The following is a 24,644-nucleotide window of genomic DNA, read 5'->3' as shown; positions in this document are numbered from 1 at the left end:
ATCTTGCAGAAGGCAGAATTCTACGGCGTCTGCGTTCCCGTCGAGATAGCAATGCGCTGCCTCCATGGCGACACACTTTTCACGGCGGGCCAATCATAAAGGTTAAACGTCTTTACGGACTAAGACGGCGTCGTTTCGGTTCAATGTTGTCCACGGACTTGAAATGACTAAATTGCCTACTGTTCTATGAAAATAGAACTATTGTCAATTTTATCAAACGTATTGTTCACTCTTAAATTAATTTATAAACTAGTTACTAACCCGGGCGTATCGCGCGATCTGAAAAATAGCTATATATTTTTTAAAAAATATTATTAATGTTATAGTTTTAAACATTTTTTATTTTTGAATGTCTAATTTATATTTTAAATTGCAATGAATTTTTTTTAATATTTTTGAATCATCCAACATCCTTTTTGGATTTGTCTCTCGATCAAAACTCATATATATCTAACTTGTGCTTTTTCTCCATCGCCGTGTTTGTGTTCGACTCTTGGAAACTACTCACAATTCGCTTTTTATTGTTTAGATTTTTGTAAAATAAATTACTCTCTATCTCCGATCTATAGTCCTTGCTTCGTTCTTTTTTTATCTCGTATTTTGTAGTTTGATCTGTCATTTGAATGGAGATTCGTAGTTAATATTCTATTTTGATTATAATATACAAAGTAGATAAACATAATTCGGGCTTGTAGAACAACATCTTTGATTATATCATAATGGACTGAACTATTTTGTTGTTAAATATGATGTTTATAATATACAGCTTATTCTTGTAAAATATATTTTGTAGTAGTGAAATAGTAATAATGATTGTCATTGTTATTTGTAGATTATCTTGATCGTCAAACCTCAGATCTCTCACCATCTTCCTTATTCATATTCGCAGTTTCGTTTCGACTCTTCTGACATATCCCATCATCTTCTTTATTCATATTTGTAGTTCCGTCTGGACTCTTCTCAGATTTTCCACCATCTTCCTTATTCATATTCACATCTTCGTCTGGACTTTTCTCATATATCCCACCATCTTCTTTATTCTCATTCACAATTTTATCTGGATTCTTATGTTCTTTATCCACTGCTCTTTTTGGACTCTCCTTCACCATCAGTTCGTCATATTGGATAGATATAGGATTAAGTTCGACCGGAACGGAAAACATCTCACAAGCTTCATCATATAAAAAAGGTATGATCTGTCCTGCGCTGGTATGGTTAACATCAACAGGAATAAATCGAATAATCAACACTATCGAGAGCACTCCTTTAAATTGGTCTAATTAGTATTTAGACCAAGGTAAAGAATTTTATTTTTTCGACATATTTAATTTAATTATTATACATGGTGAAATGATTCATTCATAACTAAAAATATACCCAAATAAAATTTATTGTGTAAAAAAACAATTATAGTGGTTTCTGCAAATCAAGTATATCGTGTATAGATTGTTTTATAGATTTCGTTATTTCAAATCAAATATCTTCTTCAACAATCTGATACAAATTCTTGGTGTTTTAACCAAGAGGTTAGAACAATAAATGTTTGTAGTATAAATTTATGCAAATGTCTTGGTACGTATTTTAAACAAAATTATAACTTTTATAAATCAAAACACTGACACAATACAAACACACTTCCCTTTTTATATTTCACAATAATACATTACACATATACACTTCATTATATACACAACCTTTAAGAAAACACACATTCTGTAATAATTTGCTAAGTCACTAATACAACGGCACATCGATAGAGCCAAATATAACCGTTATTGAACAGTTATTACAAATCTAGAAAATCCTATCTTATTAAAATTGAAACATACAACGGCACATGGATATGTAACTGTCATATACACATAAGCACTAACCATATCAGTACTAAGCTTTTCTGCATAACTTCTGCTTCTTCTTCTTTCTTCAGATTCTGCATATTTTTTTAATATTCATTAGATGAGTTAGGTTAAAAATCCAACACAAAAAGAACCCAAAAAACACTCTTCAATCTTTCACGTTCACCAACTATATATACATATTATAACATAAAACAATATAACAATCACGGTATAAACCATAAATGTAATCTTTGATATCGATTTTATTGGCTTCTATGTATATTGTCGATCATATCTAATTCTATTTGGTAAGACTTGTTGGGTTTTCCTGGGATCTCATGAGCGAATCTAATTCCTAAGAGATCGATTCTAGGGTTTGCGCAGCGGATGTAAAACAAAAATTTTGATGAAACCCTAGAACCTTTCATGCATGATCTTGCAGAAACGTTAGAACGCTTACCTCAATCGATCCGGGGTCTGTATCAATTGATCTGTTCGTCCGATCACTGTATGCAGGAAGAATACCTTGCCCTCTACACGTATACACACGGCGGAAAGGATTCCAACGGTTGAAACTTGTCTGCTAGGACTGAAGAACGCTTTCTTCTTTGCGCAAAGGATTCAGGGATCTTTCTCTTAGGTTTTTCACTCTCCAAACCTCTCCCTAGGGTCTGAAATTCGTGCCAAAAGAGTTCGGTGGCATTCCCTAAGTTTCCCCTCATTAAAACCCTAATTAGAGCGAGTTTAGTAAATCCCGACGTCTGGACCGATCGGTCTGGAGCTTTTTAACGTCTGGACCGATCGGTCTGGAACAATTTCCGACCTCACACGTTACCTCTGGACCGACCGGTCTACGTCTAGACCGATCGGTCTGGGTTAGCTGGACCGATCGGTCCAGACCTTCTGGACCGGTCGGTCTGGCCTCCGCTCCACCGGGATTTTCTCGTCTCTTTTCGCGCATTCGTCCTTTCCTGTGTGTGTGACCCTGTAGGCTCATCCGATATAGCAGTATAACACGAAATCTCTTATTTCGGTTACACAAGTCATAGGCGGTCTCTAGCAAGACACTATGACTACCTATCTCGAATAGAGTTTGTTCGTGATCATACGAACGCCAGTGAGATTCCGGTTGATGATCCTTTTGTATCGCGATATCATACGTCGAACATAAGGCATGGACAAACCACCTTATCTGATTCGACTGCTTTCTCGTTCACTGAGTTCGACTGTCTGAAATAGACGACGTTCGTCTATAGTGCGGCCACACATTTCTACAGTCTCGCTCACACGAGGGGCCCAGCGATATCTCTCTCTTTTACGAGAGGTATAAATCCCGTCTTGACTATCTACAATCCAGCACATGATTCGTTTCGTACCTGATACACGCCTTTATAGTCCTCCTGTTGCGCAGGACGTTTGACGTAATCAAAGTACGCAACTCCTCATGTTGGATTCCGTAGATATCTCAGGTCTTAGGATCCAATCATGGAACCGTCATATGAGATTCAAGTCATGACGCTAGTCCATGTGACAATCTCATGCGGGTCAATCCAGTATTTCGTTCTCCAACGAATACCTATGATTGTGATCGTATCCAAATACCTATGATCATCTATATGATCAACAATCACACATCATACTAGTCTTATTATGTCATCATTCTCATAATGACACAAGACTAGGGAGTTAAGTATCATTCATAATGATACATAGATTTCATAACACATTTAGTATGCAAGAACATGTAATGAATCAAATACTCTCATAAACCATAGAAAGTATCAATACATCAAATGTATCTAAATAAAGCTCATAAACAGTACATCATAGAGCACTAAACCAACAAGACTAACCACACATAATGTTTAGAAGCTTTTAAATTTCAAATTCAACCTCAGAACACCATCTAAATGTCTATATTTTAAATTGAGATATATCGTATTTATAAATTTTATAATATCAAACATATATATATATATATATATATGTAATATAATAAATGTAATAAATATTAATTGATAAACTTGATGGAATTGGCTTGACTTCATTTAGTTTGTATGAATGTGGTTGGTTATCATCCAGATACTGCAAAAAAGAACAAAAATTATTGAGTAATAATAATACATGTAAACGTATTTTAGATTTTAAATGCAATTTCAAATCACCATCCGTTTGTATAAATCTCTATTTTTTGAATGGAGATATGTTGTGTTTATAAGATTCAGAATATATACATATATATATGTATTATCATAATATAATAAATTTTAATTGACAGACCTGATGGAATTGAGTTGGTTGCAATTAGTGTCATTGCTTAGGTATCATCCAGATACAGTCAAAGCCAAAAAAAATAAAAAAAATGATTGAGTAACAATAATACATATAAACGCATTTTAGTTTTATAAAACCAATAACTTACTTTTAAAGATTGTTGAATATCTCTTTGAATACAATGTTTTCCACTTCATTTGAACAAACATTGGTGCTTTGTAAGTTTAATATTCTTTGTCCTTGAGAAGATGTGACCCTCAAAGTGAGACGTACAATTGACCGTGGCTAAACACTGGATTGGGAATATATATTCCTGCTCTTTTCAATGTTTGGCCCTGGCTTTTGTTGATTGTCATCCCATACCATATTCGTAGGGGAAATTGTATTCTTCTCATCTTGAATGGTCATTTCGTATCACTTGGACATATTATAATTCTAGGAATGAAAACCTTTTGTCCAATATGATTGTCCGTGATGATTTCTATCTCAATCACTTTGTTACCTAGCCGTGTAACAGTCATTCGAGTTCCATTGCAAATCAAGCATCTTAGTCGACAGATGACTCACGCTCTTTCTGTTCAAATAGATTACATAAATAAATATTTCTAAAATACATTTTATTTGGCAAATGTATTACAACATAATATAAATAAAAGCACAAAATAACAAACCTCTTGACACCTAGCATTTGTTTTCCATCTCTATACACATGTATCTCATGTTCATCACCTTAAAGTATATTAATGATGAATGTAAAAGTTGTATTTATCAAATTATGCATGTTAAGTGTAATATATGTATAAATCTACCTCAGGTTCCTTTGTAGTGGGTAACCTTATTTCTTCCAATACTCTGGTCACTGTAAAACTCTCAAAACGGCTGCTAAAATTGAAGTGATTTATTCTAACATTAAAATTAAAAGTCTTTCCAACAATAGACTCCTTGATGGTAGTATGCACACTTTCCATATCAGAATCCTACATCATATATTTATATATTTAGTAGACTATAGTTATATATAATAAGGAGAAATTAAAATAAATTTCAATGCAAAAATCAATGAGAATTTATATGCAATCTCATTAACTTTAAAAAATACTAACATCATGGCCCTTAATATGAGAAGCTGTAGGGTTAATAATCTCCCTTTCATCTCTGTCAAAGATAACAAAAGTTGTTGTGTCTTCTCCATCATCTGCAATACATTCAAAGCGGAATTTGAAACAATAACAAAATCATTAAATATTATGTATGATATCTATAAAAACATTTATAGATTTTTGGACGCTACATGATGTAAGCACAGCGATGGATGGTTAGAAACAGTCCTTAACACGATCACCCGCACTTCGGATCGAAGGCACTCGAACTCACGCAAGGAAATAAGGATGGCTTTCGGTGGTTAAAGGGGATGGCTTTAGGATCAATCACAGACCTAGCTTGGCACTCGAACTCAATCGTAAAGTGGAGGAATGGATGAAAAATCGAAGGATAGGGTCTCGGACAGACCAAGACAGGATTGTCGGACAAACCGAGCACGAAATCGGGCAAACCGAGAAGGAGTGATTAAACTCGACAAAGAGAAACTTTCATTCAACCAATCTGCACGAAATAGAGTTCTTACAACATATTTATAGAGGATTAAGTAGGTAGCAACAGCTAGAAATACATTAATGATCAATCTACATGCAAGGTAGGTGGAGCCTTGGTCATTAATGGTGGTGGTTGAGAAGATACTAGCTGTTGGAGGTTCCTTGCAATCCAAGAAGCTTCCTTTGGTGACTTGTCTTGACTTGGATGACACTTAATCTTGCAAGGAGATGAGGTTTCACGTCTTGGTTGATCCGAAGGGAATGGAGCTCGTGTTTTGGCTCGAGTCAATGGTGGTTCGGCCCGAAAAACCTAGAGATGCATCCTTCGGTTTTTGTACAACCATCCTTGGCTCTTCTTGGACGTGGATCACCTTGTGATTTGATAGCTCGTCCTTCTATGTTTGAGATCCTAGCTCCATGCATTCCGTTTGAGCTCCTAGCTCCATGCCTTAATTCCGTCTCCTCCGAGCTCTCGTCCAAGTTTTTGTCCAATGCATCGCTAGTGGCTACGATGTCCTCATCATTCCCTCCCTCTTCAGAAGATTTCGCCCTCGAAATTTGCTTACCTATATCAAAAGGATCCAAGTCAGCATCATTAAATATGTAATTTATATTTTCAATACCTTTGTCGGGTTTTTTCTTGTGGGGTTTGCCACATATATGAATTCTTTGCTCCTGCGCCTTTTCACGTTCAAATAGTTTGTCATTCTTGATATCAATGAGTCCGGCGTTATGGCTATTCATTCCCTGTGGGTTTGAACTCATGGTTTCCTTCCTTTTATTCAAGCGAATGTCCTTCTCCCAAGTTTGTAATACCTGCAAATCAAAAACATTTCCTAGGGAAGTAGCTATGTTAATGCAGTAAGTGTACCCGAGGAATTCTTTGTAAGAGCATTCCATTTGTACCGTTTCCTTTTCTTGCACAAGCTTCACTATATGATCGTTAAAATAAGAGTCATAAACTAGAATGTAAAGAGGAACGAATGTACCAGTATCATCTTCTAGTGTGTAGCCTATGAGACTCGTATGCTTATCGGGTGGCCACTTTAGATGTTCCTTGGTTATCATGTAGTCCTTCAGTCCATCGATATTGATCCCAAATTCTTGTCCCTGTGTCCCGTGTTGCAGAAGTTTAGTTGTGGGCAGCACGGTATAGTTCTTGCATATTTTCTGCAATGTCATTGTGGTCTTTTCAAGTACAGATTCCTTTGACATTTCATCCAAGTTTTTCTCGGTTTCTTGGGCGGTCTCTTTTTGGTCATCCTCTGCTTCTGGAGGTCCCTTTTCAAGTATGACTTCATTTTTCTCAGTCACCACTATGGATTTGTCCTCGGGGCCATCCGTCATAGCCATTTCTCGATGCTCAAGATACTCGTGTCCTTGTTCCTGGTGCTCCTGGCATGTGGTCTCATGAGTAGACGCAATACAAGAAGGGATGGATTCTTTACCTGGTAGGACAGTTGGTGTTTCCTCCTCTTGTTGGAATTCTTTTTCCTTCGTCTTGTGCTCATCTTCGGTCCCCGTGAATCTATCTTTTGTGGAGACTTGAATAAGTACGTTTATGTCATTCTTTGATTCCACTTGTTTCTTGTTCATTTTTCGTTCTAGTTCCTGCACAAGATCCTGCAACTCAGCAAAAGTATATCGTTCTATACCTCGCTTTGACCCGTCCATAGTCTTTGATGTTGGTGTTGGAATACTACTTCGGGCTTGAGCCTTACATAGCCTATTTTGTTGGTTTTTGTACTCGATTTGGCAAGCTGTCTAGTAGCTCTTGGAGGTTTCGGTATGAATGCCTCTCAACTTTGCGGGCAATCCGCTCTTGGAGTCCACCTATGAAATGATCTATTGCGATTTCCTCGTCACCTTCTAGCTCTAGTTGGACCCGAAGTTGGTTAAATTCTTTGTAGTATTCTTCTACCGACCTATTGCCTTGCGCTATACACCTATAATCCTTTCGCACTTCTCGGAGAAGGTGAGGTGGAAGGTAACGTCTATGGTTAGGTTTGGTCCTTGATCTAGGTAGACTTCGATGTCTAGATGGTTCCTCAAAATCTATACCCTCTTCATATGTTCTAACCCGCTGCCTATATCTAGGCTCTCTAACAATGCCTTCTACGGGATCCGAGGTTGGGGTTCTAATGCGTCGTCAAGATAAATGTTTCACAACAAATGTTCGGAGGGTGAATAGCAACTTCGTGAATCAGATTTCGATCGGCACAGATTATGGATGGATTGATGATTGATTGATGATCAAATGAAGGTAAAATTCGATGAAAAACACAAACAAATACCCACTAAAACACGAACAGATTTCTATACTACACAAAACAGATTTTTAGCAATGTTCGAACAGATTTTTTATCAGGTTTGCGAGTAGTTTTCGATCAACCTAAGGAATAGTTTCGTCTTGATCAAATTACAAACATATTGTGGGTTGAATAAAGAACCAATAAACACAAACTCGCAGCAAAACACAAACAAACTCGCACTTAATAAACACCAAAATCTGCACACAACCGAAACAGATTTTTTTTTCGAACAATATGAAATGAAAACGTATAGAGATGGAGAGATTTCACCGAGGGGAAGCTGCGACGTCCTGTGGATGGTTGAAGCTCTGATACCAAAATGATGTAAGCACAGCGATGGATGGTTAGAAACAGTCCTTAACGCGATCACCCGCACTTCGGATCGAAGGCACTCGAACTCACGCAAGGAAATGAAGGATGGCTTTCGGTGGTTAAAGGGGATGGCTTTAGGATCAATCACAGACCTAGCTTGGCACTCGAACTCAATCCTAAAGTGGAGGAATGGATGAAAAATCGAAGGATAGGGTCTCGGACAGACCAAGACAAGATTGTCGGACAAACCGAGCACGAAATCGGGCAAACCGAGAAGGAGTGATTAAACTCGACAAAGAGAAACTTTCATTCAACCAATCTGCACGAAACGGAGTTCTTACAACATATTTATAGAGGATTAAGTAGGTAGCAACAGCTAGAAATACATTAATGATCAATCTACATGCAAGGTAGGTGGAGCCTTGGTCATTAATGGTAGTGGTTGAGAAGATACTAGCTGTTGGAGGTTCCTTGCAATCCAAGAAGCTTCCTTTGGTGACTTGTCTTGACTTGGATGACACTTAATCTTGCAAGGAGATGAGGTTTCACGTCTTGGTTGATCCGAAGGGAATGGAGCTCGTGTTTTGGCTCGAGTCAATGGTGGTTCGGCCCGAAAAACTTAGAGATGCATCCTTCGGTTTTTGTACAACCATCCTTGGCTCTTCTTGGACGTGGATCACCTTGTGATTTGATAGCTCGTCCTTCTATGTTTGAGATCCTAGCTCCATGCATTCCGTTTGAGCTCCTAGCTCCATGCCTTAATTCCGTCTCCTCCGAGCTCTCGTCCAAGTTTTTGTCCAATGCATCGCTAGTGGCTAAGATGTCCTCATCCCTACGTCACCTCAAAACACCAACAACATAGTTGTAATCACAATTCCCACATAAAAGGGTACTCTCATATTTTTCTACTTTGCGAGAACACTTTGAGGAAGATATATAGTTCCAATCATTCTATAACAGGACTTCAACCACTTTTGTTTGGATATACATCTCTTTATCCTACATTTTATAAAGATAAATTATTATATATGATTATTACACGATAATATATTTATGATTGAACGAAAAATGCATTAGAAGAACCACTCGTTATAATAACCAATATTTTTCTAAACCAAAGATTATGGAAAAAAATAAATGAGTACGATTAATTTTTGATTGTACTATATGAAAATGAAGTTATATAAAAATCCAAGGAAACATAGAAAAAAATATTAAGCATTCGAATCTGACACTGAAAAAATAAAATTTATTGTAATTATTTTACGTGTTCCATAGGTTATGGAAAAAAAATGTGGTATACATCATAAACGTGAAAAAAATTCTGGTAAAAAAAGAAATATATATGAAGAAAACCTTAAATACACATATGTCCATACATTTTTAAATCGAAAAAATCATTATTCCTAGGAATATTCGTGTGTGTGTATATATATATATTCCATTTCTCCATATATATATAGTACACATATACATACAGTAACTTACATATAAATCCATAGAAATAAACAGCTACTTACCCCATGTACTCAAACCAGTTTAGATTAAAAAAAAAATCAGCATACCTGTTCAAGATTAGTAATCATTCCTTGATTTTCTCAAAAATGATTTTTTTTATAATTAAAACAATGTAAGATTAGAAAGAAAAATTTTGTGCTTCTACGTTTTGTTTATAACGAACATCATTTTATAGACAATTTCAAAAATAAATACATTTAATTTGTTCAAAAAGAATTGATTAAAACTGATACATTTGATCGGATTAAAATTAATTAGATATGGATGAATATTGATCCATGTACCTGTATAGTATTGTCTATATTAACTTGTTTTTAAATACATGGTATCTATATGGAGAATTAATGAATTTATAGTAACTCTTGATATTCATTTATCTCTTAATACGTGCATAGCCTTCATTATTAAACTCTCATTCAATTCATTAGTTAATTGTCCAATTTATAACCCTTAGGATTCAAAAAAAAGGATGCATGTCATACTTCCGTCAAATGAAACTGTACTGATTTTAAAAAGTTGAAAAAGTAAGTGTAATTTTTTTTAAAATTAAAAATTATTATATTAGTTTAACTGTAAGTAAAAAATGTATATTGATATGATATTTTCCTTTTTCTTTATTATTCTTGTTCTCTCCATATCATATAATGATTCTTGAAATCTAAACTTAGGCATAATGTTCATGGAGATGTAATCTATAATAGAATTTTGCTGTAATATCAAATCAAAACACTAGTTTTGTATTTTATTTGGAATATGCGATAAATGGATTGGATAACGAAATCAAATTCTACAACAATCAGAATTAAAAAAAAATAATGTTTAATTAGATTAAAAAAGTTTAATATTTGCTTATGTTATTTCAATAATTGAGTATTGATTTAAATATTAAAAATAGAAAAATCCAATGAGTGAGTTACCTTGGCAAAGGGTAAAACTTAGTTAATAACAAGACCCGGTTGGATATTTCGGGATTCGGTTCGAAATTTTAACTGTTCGGTTCGAAAATAGTTTATTCGATATTTTAAAATTTATACTAAATTAATATCGTATATTATTCGGTTCGATTCGATTTCGGTACGATTTAAATACAATTTTTGTTAAAAAAAATTAGATTTTTTAAAGAAAATTTTGATTTTTGGAGAATTTTATAAAGTCCGCTGATTCTATTCAATTTCAGAGAATTCGGTTCTATAAAATATATACCGTTCAGAAATTTTGAATGGTATGATTCCGAAAAAATACCAAAATTTTTAATTCCATACGGTTAGCTTTTGGATAACCAAATCGAATCGCCCACCCTAAAGACAAAACCTGACTGAATTCCTTCAATGTTAACGGTGTCGTTTAGTATTTCCTTTGTCGCCACCAACATATCTTTGTTGGTATAAAAGCTCCCCCTTAAACCGATTTCTTCTCCCTTATCCCTCTATCCATCCGTTTCCCTTTCTCCCTTCGAAGGAATTTCAAGTTTGCGCAGAGGGTTTTACCCGTTTTCTGCTTCAGCATCTGCAAATTCCCGGAAGAACAAATTCGAAGACAACGAGCTCATGATTGAGGTCGGTGCTTTACGTTCTTCTTCCTTTCGAGGATAAAGTTGCGTGCTCTCGATCCTCTTTTTAGTGAAGTGGGTATTGTTTGATTTCGGTGAGAAAAAGTGAGAAAAATTTCGGGTGTGAATTTGTTTCCGCATGGTTGCGAGATTTATGACGGCGTAGCTTTATTCGACTTCCGGAATTTGGCGCCTAGGGGAGGTGTATGGATGCCGAGAAAATAGGAAAGAAAGTCCCTTTCAGCTTGAATTCGAAACGAGGCCGTATAAATTCTGATTTTGCTTCTGTCTGCCGCTCTTCGTTTAACTTTGACGATTCATTGAACAATGATTGTGTGTCTGGTAATGCGGTGGAATGTGGATTATGGGTTCGCTAATTGCTTAATGCTGTGGTTAATTGACGATTTTATTAAGTAAGCTGCTTCAATTGCCACTGATTTTTGTGTTCTGCCGAAATTGGGGTTTGGAATGTAGCTTTTATGAGATGCTAAAGTGATTAGCATTGTGATTTTTTTTTTTTTTGACAAAGTAGGTCCTTTGAAGTAAATGATTCGGTGCTCAGCTGGGGATAATGGTGTTGGTAACCCATAAATTGCAGGTAACTTCACTGAAATCTTAATAGCCATAAATTCTGTGTGTGTGTTTCATCTGTGTTTTTCTTCCTCATGTCGATCTTGTCTGAAAAATTCTATTCCTTGTTGCTGATTTTAGATCGGTTTCAATTCATAGGTAGCTATCATACTTGTTCAAATACGAAGCTTAACACTCTCAGTGCCTTGGAGTACTTTATTATCAAGTTAATACACAAATTACACCCTTCTGTTCATTGTTTAGATTATTAACTCGTTATCTTGTCTGTTTATTTCTTTGTGTTCTCATAATTCTATGTTAACTTACCGCCATGTTTTTTTTTTTCTTGTTATTATCATTTATAGGGTTCACAAATCCTGTTTCCTCGGAGTTCACCGACATGGAGCGAGGGCTTGTTTCTAAGGCAACCTGTTGCTAGGGTGAATGTTGTGGGGAGGAAAGAAGAATACTTGCGACTAAGACAGCCTTGTCGTTTGAGGTGAGAACTATAATACTTCACAAGCTGATGTCTCTTTCTCCATTTGGACTTTTACTACAGATATGTTTTGAGATCCATTCCTCGGACGTGTCTTCCCCATCGATTCTAGGGTAGATATTTAGAATGATGGAAAATTATGGAATGGGCCAAGCTAGAGTGTCAATGCAAGTAGAAGAAAAATGCTTCTGACATCTATTTTTAGATATCTTGTGGATTGAAAATATGCCTCTTTTCAGACTGATGCCTAAATGTCTGGAAAAAACAACCTTGTTAGAGGTTAGAGGTGACTGAGAGTCTGAGAATCATTGTCTATTACTTGCCCTAGTTATGTTGATGCAAGGATGAGATTGAAATTGAGACATGACTTGGTAAATATGAGTCTTGAGCTAGTCCTAAATGGCTCTTTGTAGTGGCATACCGACATTCCCATTCAATTCTGTGATCGATAAGAAAATTTACGTCATTGTAAAGATTATTTTGCGTGCCCTTGTCAATTTTTACCTCTTACATGGTTAAATAACCTTTTGCCTCGTTCTCTTTCCCATAACTAAATGGATTGTATGGAGGTTTTTCGTTCCTGGTCATTCCTTTGAGTTTGATCTTTACTATTGCCTTCTTCGTAGTTTATTTATCTTTCCATTTATGGTGATTGTTGCAAAGTATGACAATTTGTGCAACTCCTCTGCAGTTTAGGGGCCCCTTGTAATGGTAGGCTGAAGGCAAAACCTTTTGGAGTTACATCTTTCAAAGGTGGCATCCACAATAGTGACATTGGAGGAAGTGAGAACGGAACAAAAGTTACCAATAACTCGGTTAAACTATCTTACCATCACGATGATGACGAAAATAACCTAAAAGGCTCTCCAAAGGCGCAAAATAGGTCTCTATCATATACCTCTGACCCGGAGGACTCTATTTCAGGACAGCCATCTATTCAGAAGCTTTTTAAGAAATGGTTAACAATGTTGTGCTCTCAATCACCTGCTGAAGAAATCAATGGAGTTTTGGAGGAACAACTTCCTCCGGTGACAAAGCCAGAAACTCAAACAGAGATCGGGAAGACGGAAAGGGTCCAGCATACAAATACAGTCTGGTCCCTGTTATGGAGTCTAGATGCCACTATCAAGATTCCCTTGCTGTTATTGTAAGTATCAGTCTCGAAAGATCTTTCTTTTGTGGATGAGATCATCTAGAGAAACTATGAATATGCTTCCACTGATTAGATCTTAGGACAGATGCCAAATTATTTCTCTGTGAACCAACCATTTATACATCCGTTTACAATTTCTTGTATTTTGAGTTTTCGGGCAACATTTGTACTGAATACCTATTGCCTTCTCCGATTGCAGTATCCCGGGTTTTGTAGCTGTCAACGCAATCTATGGAGCCGGAGTTACGAAAGAGTTGTTGCCTTTGTGGGTGATCGGTCCTCTGGTGGTTGCTCTCTATATCAAGATGTTCCAAGGGCTATGTGCCTTATATGCCTTCTGCTTCAGTAAAACCGTCAATATCGTCAAAAACTTACCGGCTTATGCCATTCTTGCCTACAATTACATCATCCAAGGCAAACTCAGAGAAGACGTACGAGGTTTCGTGGTGAGACCAGTAGTGGCAATCAGAGGCATGGATTATAGGAAGGTTGCAAGAACCAGACTGAAGTTGTTACAAGACTGGATAGTTGAGAAGTACTTGGATTTCGTTGAATCTATATGGCCATATTACTGCAGAACTATCCGATTCCTGAAAAGGGCAAATCTGATTTGATGCATCGGATTCTCTCCCGAGCATTGGAACCAGATTTTTCTGAATTCTCTCGGGTCCGAGTTGAAAAGGGTCGACGCTTTTTTTTTTCCCACAGCCTCCCAAAAAAAAGATTTGCTGGGTGTTTGAGCTGGGGGAAGAGAAGAGGCTTTTGGATGGAGAGGACATGAAAATTGGATTTGCTGCTTGCTGGGTTGTGTTTGGTAAAACATGTTTTTGAGATTCTTGAATCATATGAGGCTTTTGGTGATGTCTGATCTGTCTTTATCCAACGTATATGTATACACTGTGTCACGTTTTTTTGAGGTTTCTCTTATAGGAGAGGTTGTCTTTATGCTTAGATTTCTTCTGTTTATTCATGTTTGACCTTAGCAGTGATCCATCATTGAAGTACTTACCTTTCCTTTAGTGGTGCTTAATTTGATTAATAATCCAATAATTTAATAGATCTAAACTGAAAAATGTATAATTTTAATCAAACCGAGTAATTTATTCATGTTTGACCCTAGCAATGTTTCATCAGCAAAGTGGTTATAATTTTTTTTAAAATCGAAAAAATTGAATTCAAATTAAATAAAAAAGTTATGGGAAAAAAATTAAAATGGTTATTTTTATTAATAAAAACTAATTTGAAAATCAAAACAAAAAATAAGCCAATTTAGTATTAGAATTGAATGATTATAATTTTTTTAAAATCGAAATAATTGACGAGAAATCTAAAATAATAAAAAAATTTACCAATTAATGACAAACACAAAACTTTTCAAGTGAAACTCGATTTCAATATTTATAAATTTCAATGAATTTTTAAAATTTGTTATTTTATAGTCGTCGGTAGAATTAAAATATATAAAAATAAATTATAAGATAAAATGGGTAATGTAATTTTATTTAAGTAAATTTTTAATCGAATTAAAAAAATTAAACTAGGTAAAAATATAAATTCTATAATTATATAATTTTTCGTAATTTGGCACAGAATTTGTGATAAGAGCAAAATAGCACTTGTAGAGATTTTATCATATTCACGAAAAAGGACCATCTCGACAAAACAAAAAGTGCCGTTTCGGTATTCGTTTCAGTTCAATTAAAAAATAATTCGGTCCATTTTTTTAATTTTATAAAAATATATATCAATCACTTATTATATTATATCCGTTAGAAATGGTCAAAAATCCGTTGTAAATTAACGTTTCCAACGGATTTCCAACGGATAAATCCGTTGAAATTTTGTCGTTGGAAATCGGTGTCCATTGGACAACCGTTGGAATTTTCAACGGAATTTCAACGAATTTTTCCGTTGGAATTTTCCAACGAATTTCCAACCGCAATCCGTTGGAATTTTCCAACGGAATTTCCAACCGATATTCGTTGGAATTTTCCAACGAAATTTCCAACCGCAATCCGTTGGAATTTTCCAACGAAAAATTCAAAACATATTCTCGATTCAAAACATAATTGAAATTTAGAATGTTTAAACTTTGAATACGATAGATTATGATTATATTTATATTTATATTGATTTTAAATATTTAAATTTTAAAATTTGAATATAAATGACCTATATAATTGTATATGATAGATTATGATTATATTTATATTTATATTGATTTTAAATATTTAAATTTTAAAATTTGAATATAAATGACCTATATAATTTATTTATATTTAAAATTATTTTTTAATTTTAATTTAAAATTTTATAATTTTTATATCGGATACGGATATTCACAAATATAGATGATGTGTTGATGGTTTCGTTATTTTTTTTGACGTCGTTATTGTTCGTGGAGGTTTGTGCTAAAAATATAAAAGTTTGTGTATTTTATTACGGGGTAATGACAAAAAAACATGAGCTTTGTGTATTTGGCAAATAAATACACAAACTTTTATTTTGGTAATAAAATACACAAACTTTTGGAATAATGGCAAAAAAAACATGAACTTTTTTATTTGGCAAATAAATACACAAACTTTTATTTTGGTAATAAAATACACAAACTTTTATATTTTTAGCGCAAACCTCCACGAACAATAACGACGTCAAAAAAATAACGGAACCATCAACACGTCATCTATATTTGTGAATATCCGTATCCGATATAAAAATTATAAAATTTTAAATTAAAATTAAAAAATAATTTTAAATATAAATAAATTATATAGGTCATTTATATTCAAAATTTAAACGGATATCGGTTGGAAATTTTTTTGGAAATTTTAAAAAAAAATTCCAACGGAATTCCAACGGATATCGGTTGGAAATTTGGATTTTACCGATATCCGTTGGAATTCCGTTGGAAGTTTTTTTTAAAATTTCCAAAAAAATTTCCAACCGATATCCGTTTGAATTCCGTTGGAATTTTTTTTTTAAATTTCCAAAAAATTTTATAACCAATATCCGTTGGAATTTTTTTCCAACCAACATCCGTCGAAATTCCGTTGGACATTTCCAACTAATTTTTCCAACGGATATCCGTTGGAAATTTTCAACCCAATTTTTCAATTGAATATGTTGAAAATTCCGTTAAAAATTTCCAACGGACATTTTCAACGGATATCTGTTGAAAATTTCAACAGAATTTTAACGGAAATCGTCGTTGAAAAATCGTTGAAAATCCGTTGAAAAATTTCCAACGGACAAATCCGTTAGAATTCGATGATTTTTTTGTAGTGTCGGTTCGATTCAAATTTAGTTTCAGTTTTTATTAAAAATTTTAGATTTTTATTTAAAAAAATCGATTTTTAATTTTTTAAATTCGGTTCGGTTTTAAAAAAAAATTATAGTTCTAAAACTTTAACAGTTCGGTTCGAAAATAATATCGTATTTTTTATTCGGTTCGATTCTAAGTTTCATCCCTTCTTAAATCTAATAATTTAATCCAAACCGAACTCAAAAATCAGGTCCCGGTTCGACCGGTCGAATTTGTCCGGTTTCCAGAACCTACTTATGGCGGGGTTGAGAAATTCGATTTTTTTTCATTCAAATCTCTCTCTCCTCTCTCTCTCTCTCTGTCTTCTCTCTGCGGAAATGGAGCAGATTAGCGGAGGGGATACGACGAAGAAGACGATGGATTCTCTGAGACTGATGGTCGAGAAAGAGATCCATGAACAGCGACAGAGAATCGAGTCCTTCACAACTTTGCCGTTCCAGAGATCCATGGATTCGTTAGTGGAGCGAGCACAAGCCACCGCTCGAAGCCAAGGTCTGCTAAACCCCCCGATTACGGCTTCTCCGATTTTGTCTCACTGAGTCCTGCACTACTTTTTATTTTCTTGGAATTTGTTGTTGTTTCCGGTTTTGTTTATCTGAGACTAGGGTTTTGGCAGTGATGAATTTTGAGTTTATCACTGGGATTGTTAGACAGATGCAATGAGAAGGTTATCACTGACATTGCGTTTTTTTGGGTTTGATTTGTAGTGGAACTTGCAAAGATGAAAGCGGAATTGAGAGAAGCAGAGGACGAACTCGTTAGAGTCTTGGCAGGTATGACCTTCACTCTATGGGCTTAAGATTTTGAGCACATTATTGCTATCCAGTAGTACATTTTTCCGATGCCTGGATTTCTTCAGGGAGGTTTCTGAGCCCTATTTTGCCCGGAAGAAACTGTTTTATGTCTGGTTCAAGCATCTGATCGGTGCCTGATCTTTGTGGGAGAGATTTTTTGGTGTTTAAACAGATTCCAAGAGAATCTGTATTTCCTTCATGGCTGCTTGCATCTGTTTTTCTATTGTAGCAATTAAGATTGCATCCAACTTTTACATTTTGATGCAGCATCGTGTAGTATTATTGAGCTCGAGTATGTCACCTCTGAAAGCTTCTATTTTTCCTTGTTTGACATCTATAGTGAAGACACGTAAAGAGGCGAGGCAAATGGGGATAAGGGATATCATATCTGCTACAAAATCTAGAATCGAAGTGCTTAGAAGAACTGTACAATTACAGAAGGCTAAGAAGGATGAATATGTGGCTGTTATCTCACAACAATTGCAAGGTGTTTTCTTCTATTCTGATTTTTATGAGTGTGAATCAAACTTTAGTTTGTGTTTTACATAAGAATATTTTGAGCCAGACATTATGAAACTTTGTAAGTTGGTGACCTCTTCCTTGAGCCTAGCACTTTGCTTAACTCATACGAACTTCGAAGTTGTTCATTTCATATCCTGGAATACTACTGATCTGATGACGTGTGGAGAGAGGGCAGCAGTTTTTTTCGTTAAGCTTTCTGCCTTTGGGTGCGATACATGATGCTGTATGAGTTGTTTTCTGGTTTCTCGTTCTCCCTTTGCTAACGTATTTCTTTTTCTTTCATCTGATTGGACATCCAAAGCCTTAGAAACTTCCAAAGAGAATGTTGGTAAAGACATTGAAGACAAAGGAGATATCGAAGAAGCCATCTCTTGGTACAATCGGGTTCTTGGTTTTCATGTTGAAGCAGGACATGGTAATGAAAGTCATTTGAGTTGGTAAAAATTATAGTTCTTTTTGTTCAAACTTGATCACTTAACTTGTTGTTTGCGCCTCTTACAGGAGTAAAATTCAAATTCACCAATGTTGATGCAAGCAATCCAAACCGCGAATACTCGATCACAATTCACTATGGAAATAACATATACACATGTGAGTAATCTTTCTGAAGTTTCAAGCCCGAGTTTTAATGTTGTTCAAGACTCTCATAACATATGTTTTATAATCTTCAGTATTGGATTGCAACCCTCAAATGAACGACATCAAAGAGCTGGTTCAGGAGTTGAACGACACCAACGACCTTTTCAGATTTGTTCGGTTGATGAGAGAGAAATTTCTGAAAGCTACATTACCTGGTAAGGGAACACTGTGATCTTTCCGCACTAAATGTAAAAGTTTCCATTTAGCATTCTGTGTTTCATGTACATTTAACTGTAAGAACCAGCATAAGGGTAGTTGAATTGGCCATGGCGCCGCCATGGTTATATGGCGTGGCCCTTTTTTGTGATTCCGCCACATATGCCACATATCCAAGCGGGAATGGCGTTTTCGCCATTGGCCCATTATGGCGTCAAAATTTATGGTGTTCTGGCGGGCCATGTGGCGAAGATCAATAAAAAGGGAAACCAATTTAACCAAATCGGCAGAATTGGAAACGTTTTTGTTAGTGCAATTATTTGCACATGTGTTTTTTTTTTGTTAAGTAGTTATTGCAGGTTCAACAAACTTGAGAGATTTCAGGAGAAGAATCCGGCGAGATAGAACTCACGCAATTTTGAGGTACAACTGACGAGTTTGAGATAAAGTAAAAGACTAAGAGATTAAGATGAACTCAATGTCAACCACTTGGAGAGATTTTAGGAAAAACAATCTGAAGATATAGAACCACGAAGTTAAGCCACAAAGTTTGGATTTGACTTGAAGAGATGAAGATAGAATCAAAGCCAAGAAGATTTGAGGAGATTTGAGATAAAGATAAGATCTTGGAGATAAGGTCAAAGGCTGAAGAGATAGAGTCAAACAAGAGATAAAGATGAGATCTTGAAGATAAAGATGAAATCAAAGAAAATCAAAGAGGAGTCTATCAAATCAATTCGTGGAGATCTAAGGCGAACTGGAGGAGCCTATATAAAGGAGAGAGCAAGTGCATATCAGTTCTCACGGAGAGCAAAGCATATTTTACTAAAAGAGAGTCTTTTTGTTGGTGAGTGATAACTCACTTTTGAGTGAGTGTGTGTCTGAGGAAGAGACCGATTGGGCAAATCTCTTTCCTCTGGTGAGTGTTTGGGCGTGGATCTGAGGGGGAGACCTAATGGAAAAATCTCTATTCCTTTGGTGAGCGTTAATGTTTAGTAAGGTTTTTAATCGGTAGAATTCATTGTGAGAGTGAGTTGAAACTCAGGGGGAGTTTCATCTGGGTGTTGAGTAGCTCTAACAAAAAGTGAGTTGTATTTGACTTTTTCTCAAGTGAATAGAACTGATTAGTTTTTCCGTTTTACTCTTTGAGGGTCCAAACTTCTTCAGTTTCCAAATGAAAAAAGAAAAATTGCCAAACCAGAAAAATAAAAACTTTGCAAAAAAAAAGGAGAATGCAGAGTTTCTACCACGTTCTAATGTACATTCAATGACAAGTTTCTATCACTCTTTTATTATTTATTTTTTTATGAACATCGTTCTGCCACCTAGCATATGTTAGGTGTATATATATATATATATATATGTTATAGGATTGTTCATATTTATCTTCAAGTGTTCATGTTCATACTTTTTTAGATATATAATGTTATATTATAATGATGATATATATTTTTAGCCATATAATGTTATGTTATGATGATGATTTATTTTGTTTATCCTTATAAATATGATATATTTTTTGAACCGTCATGGCGTCCGCCATATATTCATGGCCTATATTTTGTTTGACGCTGTGAACCGCCATACGCTATTGTTAACACAGTTGAAAACTCTGTGCATGTAAAGCAGATGATGCTAGTGAATCACAGATACAACATGGTAAATCAAAGTGGGTGAAGGGAAAGAAAATATGTGAATCTTGTTTGTAGCTCCAAGATATCGCCGGATTTTATGAATTTTCAGATTTTTGTTGATTTACACAAGTTGATGGCAAAGACTTGTGCTTTTGCTTTGAACCAAGCCGTTATCTCTGCATACCGAATTTACAGCACCAAAGTATTATATGACTTTCTCAGGGTTGTTGCCAACACAGTCAGAAAATATACATCAGGAATCTTCGATGATATCTATTTCTGCGCCCGTGACATCGTCTTCCATTGACACAAGCAGCATGTCTACACCGGAGAGCAAAGAATCTCGGGCTCTTCATGAAGTGAATCGGCAACACAAAAGAGCTAGTTATGGGACACCGGTTGCATCTCCCGCATCTTCTTGTCGTCGTTCTTCACGTCTTAAGGTAAGATTCTTTTCATATTGTTGAGTGACTTGGCAGGTTTTATTTCCTGATTGATTCATGTTGCCTGAATATACTGATCGTTTTAAGGAACCTGAAATTTTTGTTTAAACCACGCTAATGCTAATTACAGGCTAAGAAATGAAGTTAATGAAACACTTTCGCAAGCTGGTTTGAAGGAATACCACCAAAATGTTAATGCGGAGACTTGTCAACACTTTTGTTGTTCGGATGAATGAATTCATGTAATCACGACGTAATCTTACTCAAACCAATATGATTTACGCTTTTACGCCCAGTATATATATGTGTATGTATGTGTGTGTGTATATAAATGTTCATTTAAAATCCGATGGGTGGCAAAGAAAGGAGTCAAAGTCGAAACCATAATCTCCAATTCGAAGTTGAAACCTTCATCCCACCGCGGTTGCCACATCCCTCTCGGCTCCTTTGGTTTCCTCGCGGGCGATGCCTTCTCCCCCATCTCCTTTCTCCTTGACTTACTTGTGGGTTTGGTTATCCGTTGGACAGAATCTGAATAGAAGGTTAGATTCTCGATGTCTAAAAACCCGTGTTCGATATCTCGGCAGTTTGGGTTCCTGAACTCTCGGGAATGTTGGACAGATATCCGTACTCGGGTACCCAAGCCCAGCCAGTAGTAGTAGTCGAGACTCATTTGATCACACACTTTTATGTCCTTAAAAGGAAGACGACCCAGTTGAGAAATTAAACCAACAACTCCTCAAGAACAAGGAGCAGCAACACGACAGCACTACGGCAAAATTCAGTCAAGAAGAATAAGGCTGTCAAGACCGATACCGAACAGAAATAGTAGCCGAATCATAACAATCCCACATCGGTGGAATTTGAGACCAATATATAAACCTCTACTCTTAAATTAATTTTTGTACTAGAGTTAGGGTTAAACTACATCAATTGATATTCGAATTTGGTTCTCCACTCATCGGTGCTCCTGGACCATATACAAGGAGCTTTAGCTTTAGTGGTAGAGTTAAAAGGTCCAACTATATCATGATCTCTCTACATCTCACTTGAAACGGCTTAGACAATGCTACTTTTCTTTTTTGAAATATTCAGTATGTAACATACGAATGCCCAGATCATGACAAAACATTGAAAAAGTTTTAAGCTTATAATATTATACACAGAATAAGCTTACTTAGATTTTACAGTAGTTAAGTACACCAGAGGCTTTGGAAGTTGTGGATGCAATTACTAATCAGTTCCCTCTCAACTGGGCTTCCCGGCTGGTCAAAGGAACATAACGGACCGATGTCTCACTGTGGATGCTCACCGAACCATCCGAATTCTTGTCCACCACCTTCAGATCCTGGAATATGTTCCCCACCGGGATCACCAGCCGCCCCCCTGGCTTCAATTGATCGATCAGAGGCTTCGGGATCTCGGGTGCTGCTGCCCCTACGTGAATAGCATCATAAGGCGCAAACTCGGGATACCCTTCCCTTCCATCTAGCCAAGGATGAGCCAAACATGAGACTTGTAATTATAACAGAAACGGAAAAAAAGATAGGGGTGGTAATTTGGTTCGGTTATGCATGATCCAAACTGAACAACATATAACAGTAACCGAACCAAACCCGATGAAAAAACCGGGCTTGAACATGAACCGAAACCGAACCAAATGTAACATAAAATCCTAATGGATATAGATTTTCTAAAACCGAAAGAATCAAACACAAATATAACTGAACCGAAACTTGAAATGCCCACCCCTAAAAAAAAGATACGAACAAAACCCCAGGCTTGCACAGTAAAATGATTTCATGATCCGATTAACTCACCGCCAACATGAACAGAGAGAGACCCTTCTTTCAACAATGGCGCAGCTGCACTCTTTTCTATATTTGCGATGGAAGAGGCCACCAGCTCGGGAATGTGTTCTACACCGACAGCACGGCCTTCGGGTCCAACCATCAAAGCAAAGCAAGCAGTCAAGTACCCGGTCCCTGTCAAGACAAGATTGTGATGAACACTTCTTCCTCCTCCTGTTAAATGAAACGAATCATCAAATGCAATGGTCCCAGTACAGAGGAACCGATTTGAGACAAACCAGAGCCAACATCAAGAACATGCATTCCGGGCTGCAGATTCTTTTCCAAAAGTTGAAGGCACATCGCGTGCATGTGAGGTGCAGATATGGTGGCGTTATACCCTATAGACATGGGGCTATCGGCATAAGCTGGGGATCCATTCGGTACAAAGATTCCTCTGTCTACGGCCTCCATAACTTCAGCAACCTTTTCCGAAGTAATTACACCATACCTCCGCAGGTTCTCCACCATCCCCTTGTTCTTGTTAATACTGCCCTGACTCCAGAATTGCTGCACATTGATAACAATGTAGATTCAGGCCACAACCTAGTAAGTAGATAGTGAACAGAAATGGAAAAAACAATGGAGAGAATCAATGAATCATCCATTTCAAAGTATTGCATTCGGGTAATGGGTATTAATCTGCAGAAATCACTGATACCCTTTAAGTTTTGGAGTTTAATTTCAACCATTTGACAATAACTCGGAAACGGGGAGATCTGTATGTCATGACATGGTGACATGGAGACTCTTTCTAGAGTTCTTGATATCACAAAGCATTCCATGAAATGCAATTACGACTCCCGAATGCTTCATACATCAACATCAACATCGCCTTGATCCCAACATCAAAATCAACTGAATGCTTCTTAGAATTTTCTTTTTCATATTTCACATGGGAAAGGTTAATCAGAGAACCCTAACATACGAGTGCGAAATTGAGCTCCCATAGAAAATTCTGGATCAAAATCTACAAAATTGATTACAGCAAAGCTCTCTACTACAATCGCGTTTCGATTCATATACTCGATGAATGTCATCATCGCAAAAATTTCCGAGTTCAACGTTAATTTCGGAAATCTCATACAAAATTATCCCGGCAAACCATTTACCCTAATCGATCGGCATGGCGATCACATTCGCATCGTTTGATTCCAATCACGCGAAACCCGGACGAGAGAGAGAGAAGGTACCTTCATTTTCAGTAACAGAGAGCTTGTGGTGACAACAGACGAGAAGTTCCACAGATTGATGACGACGATGATGTCGGAGAAGATGGTTAGCTAGCCAAGGTTAACAAGTGTAAAATGGCGCATGATAGCGGCGATTGCACGCTAAAGGGAATATCGTGTGCCTGCCTTTTCGCCCCCCATTTTCTCAACTTAAAACGGCACGCTTTTCTCTAGTGATTTGGCGCATGTTCGATCCACGTGGAAATTTTTTTTCCCCCTCCCAAACATCACAATTATTATATGACAATCTATACACCAATTTGCATTTATAGTATGAAATAATGCAAAAATTGTACCACAAGAAATAACCAATTCATAAGTTAACCTTTTTTTCTCTACAGATCTATTACACGCAGAACACGCATTGATTTTTTATAATATGGAGTAATGCATTGATTTTGGCAAATTTAATGAGCACCCAAATAAATAAAAAGT

The 24,644-nt window shown here is 36.2% G+C and overlaps 4 protein-coding genes across 5 annotated transcripts in view; 2 read left to right on the top strand and 2 right to left on the bottom strand.

Moving 5' to 3' along the window:
• LOC104818503 (diphthine methyltransferase homolog) overlaps positions 1-1,109 on the bottom strand; it is a 2,700-nt gene extending 1,591 nt beyond the window's left edge. Inside the window, exon 1 of the mRNA XM_010548119.1 lies at positions 852-1,109. Coding sequence (XP_010546421.1) covers positions 852-1,109 — 258 coding nt within the window. The remainder of the gene's footprint in view (positions 1-851) is intronic.
• A 10,143-nt stretch (positions 1,110-11,252) lies between these two features.
• On the top strand, positions 11,253-14,584 carry LOC104818212. 2 transcript variants are annotated; one of them, XM_010547696.2, is made up of 5 exons: positions 11,253-11,402; positions 11,928-11,993; positions 12,331-12,464; positions 13,153-13,608; positions 13,814-14,584. In XM_010547696.2, the coding sequence occupies exons 2-5, from the start codon at positions 11,967-11,969 to the stop codon at positions 14,226-14,228; spliced, it is 1,032 nt and encodes a 343-aa protein (XP_010545998.1). In that variant the 5' UTR covers positions 11,253-11,402; positions 11,928-11,966; the 3' UTR covers positions 14,229-14,584. The 2 variants fall into 2 exon arrangements, with proteins under 2 accessions (XP_010545998.1, XP_019058598.1); XM_019203053.1 differs by having other exon boundaries at positions 11,253-11,439.
• A 2,642-nt stretch (positions 14,585-17,226) lies between these two features.
• Positions 17,227-21,416, top strand: LOC104818211 (kinetochore protein spc25-like). The gene is made up of 8 exons (XM_010547695.2): positions 17,227-17,431; positions 17,647-17,712; positions 18,074-18,220; positions 18,557-18,670; positions 18,757-18,846; positions 18,927-19,049; positions 20,907-21,127; positions 21,258-21,416. Exons 1-8 carry the CDS (start codon positions 17,257-17,259, stop codon positions 21,267-21,269), a joined length of 948 nt encoding a protein of 315 aa, XP_010545997.1. The 5' UTR covers positions 17,227-17,256; the 3' UTR covers positions 21,270-21,416.
• Positions 21,417-22,176: 760 nt separating this feature from the next.
• Positions 22,177-24,336, bottom strand: LOC104818210 (protein-L-isoaspartate O-methyltransferase 1). Its single transcript, XM_010547693.2, has 4 exons — positions 24,171-24,336; positions 23,217-23,487; positions 22,948-23,112; positions 22,177-22,615 (listed from the first exon to the last, which is right to left on the bottom strand). The coding sequence occupies exons 1-4, from the start codon at positions 24,174-24,176 to the stop codon at positions 22,365-22,367; spliced, it is 693 nt and encodes a 230-aa protein (XP_010545995.1). The 5' UTR covers positions 24,177-24,336; the 3' UTR covers positions 22,177-22,364.
• Between the last annotated feature and the right edge of the window lie 308 nt (positions 24,337-24,644).

The sequence above is a fragment of the Tarenaya hassleriana genome, unplaced genomic scaffold (assembly GCF_000463585.1).
Source record: "Tarenaya hassleriana unplaced genomic scaffold, ASM46358v1 Cleome29, whole genome shotgun sequence".
Lineage (NCBI taxonomy): Eukaryota > Viridiplantae > Streptophyta > Magnoliopsida > Brassicales > Cleomaceae > Tarenaya > Tarenaya hassleriana.
The sequence above is the reverse complement of the archived record's forward strand: the minus strand, read 5'-3'. Positions and strand labels throughout refer to the sequence as shown.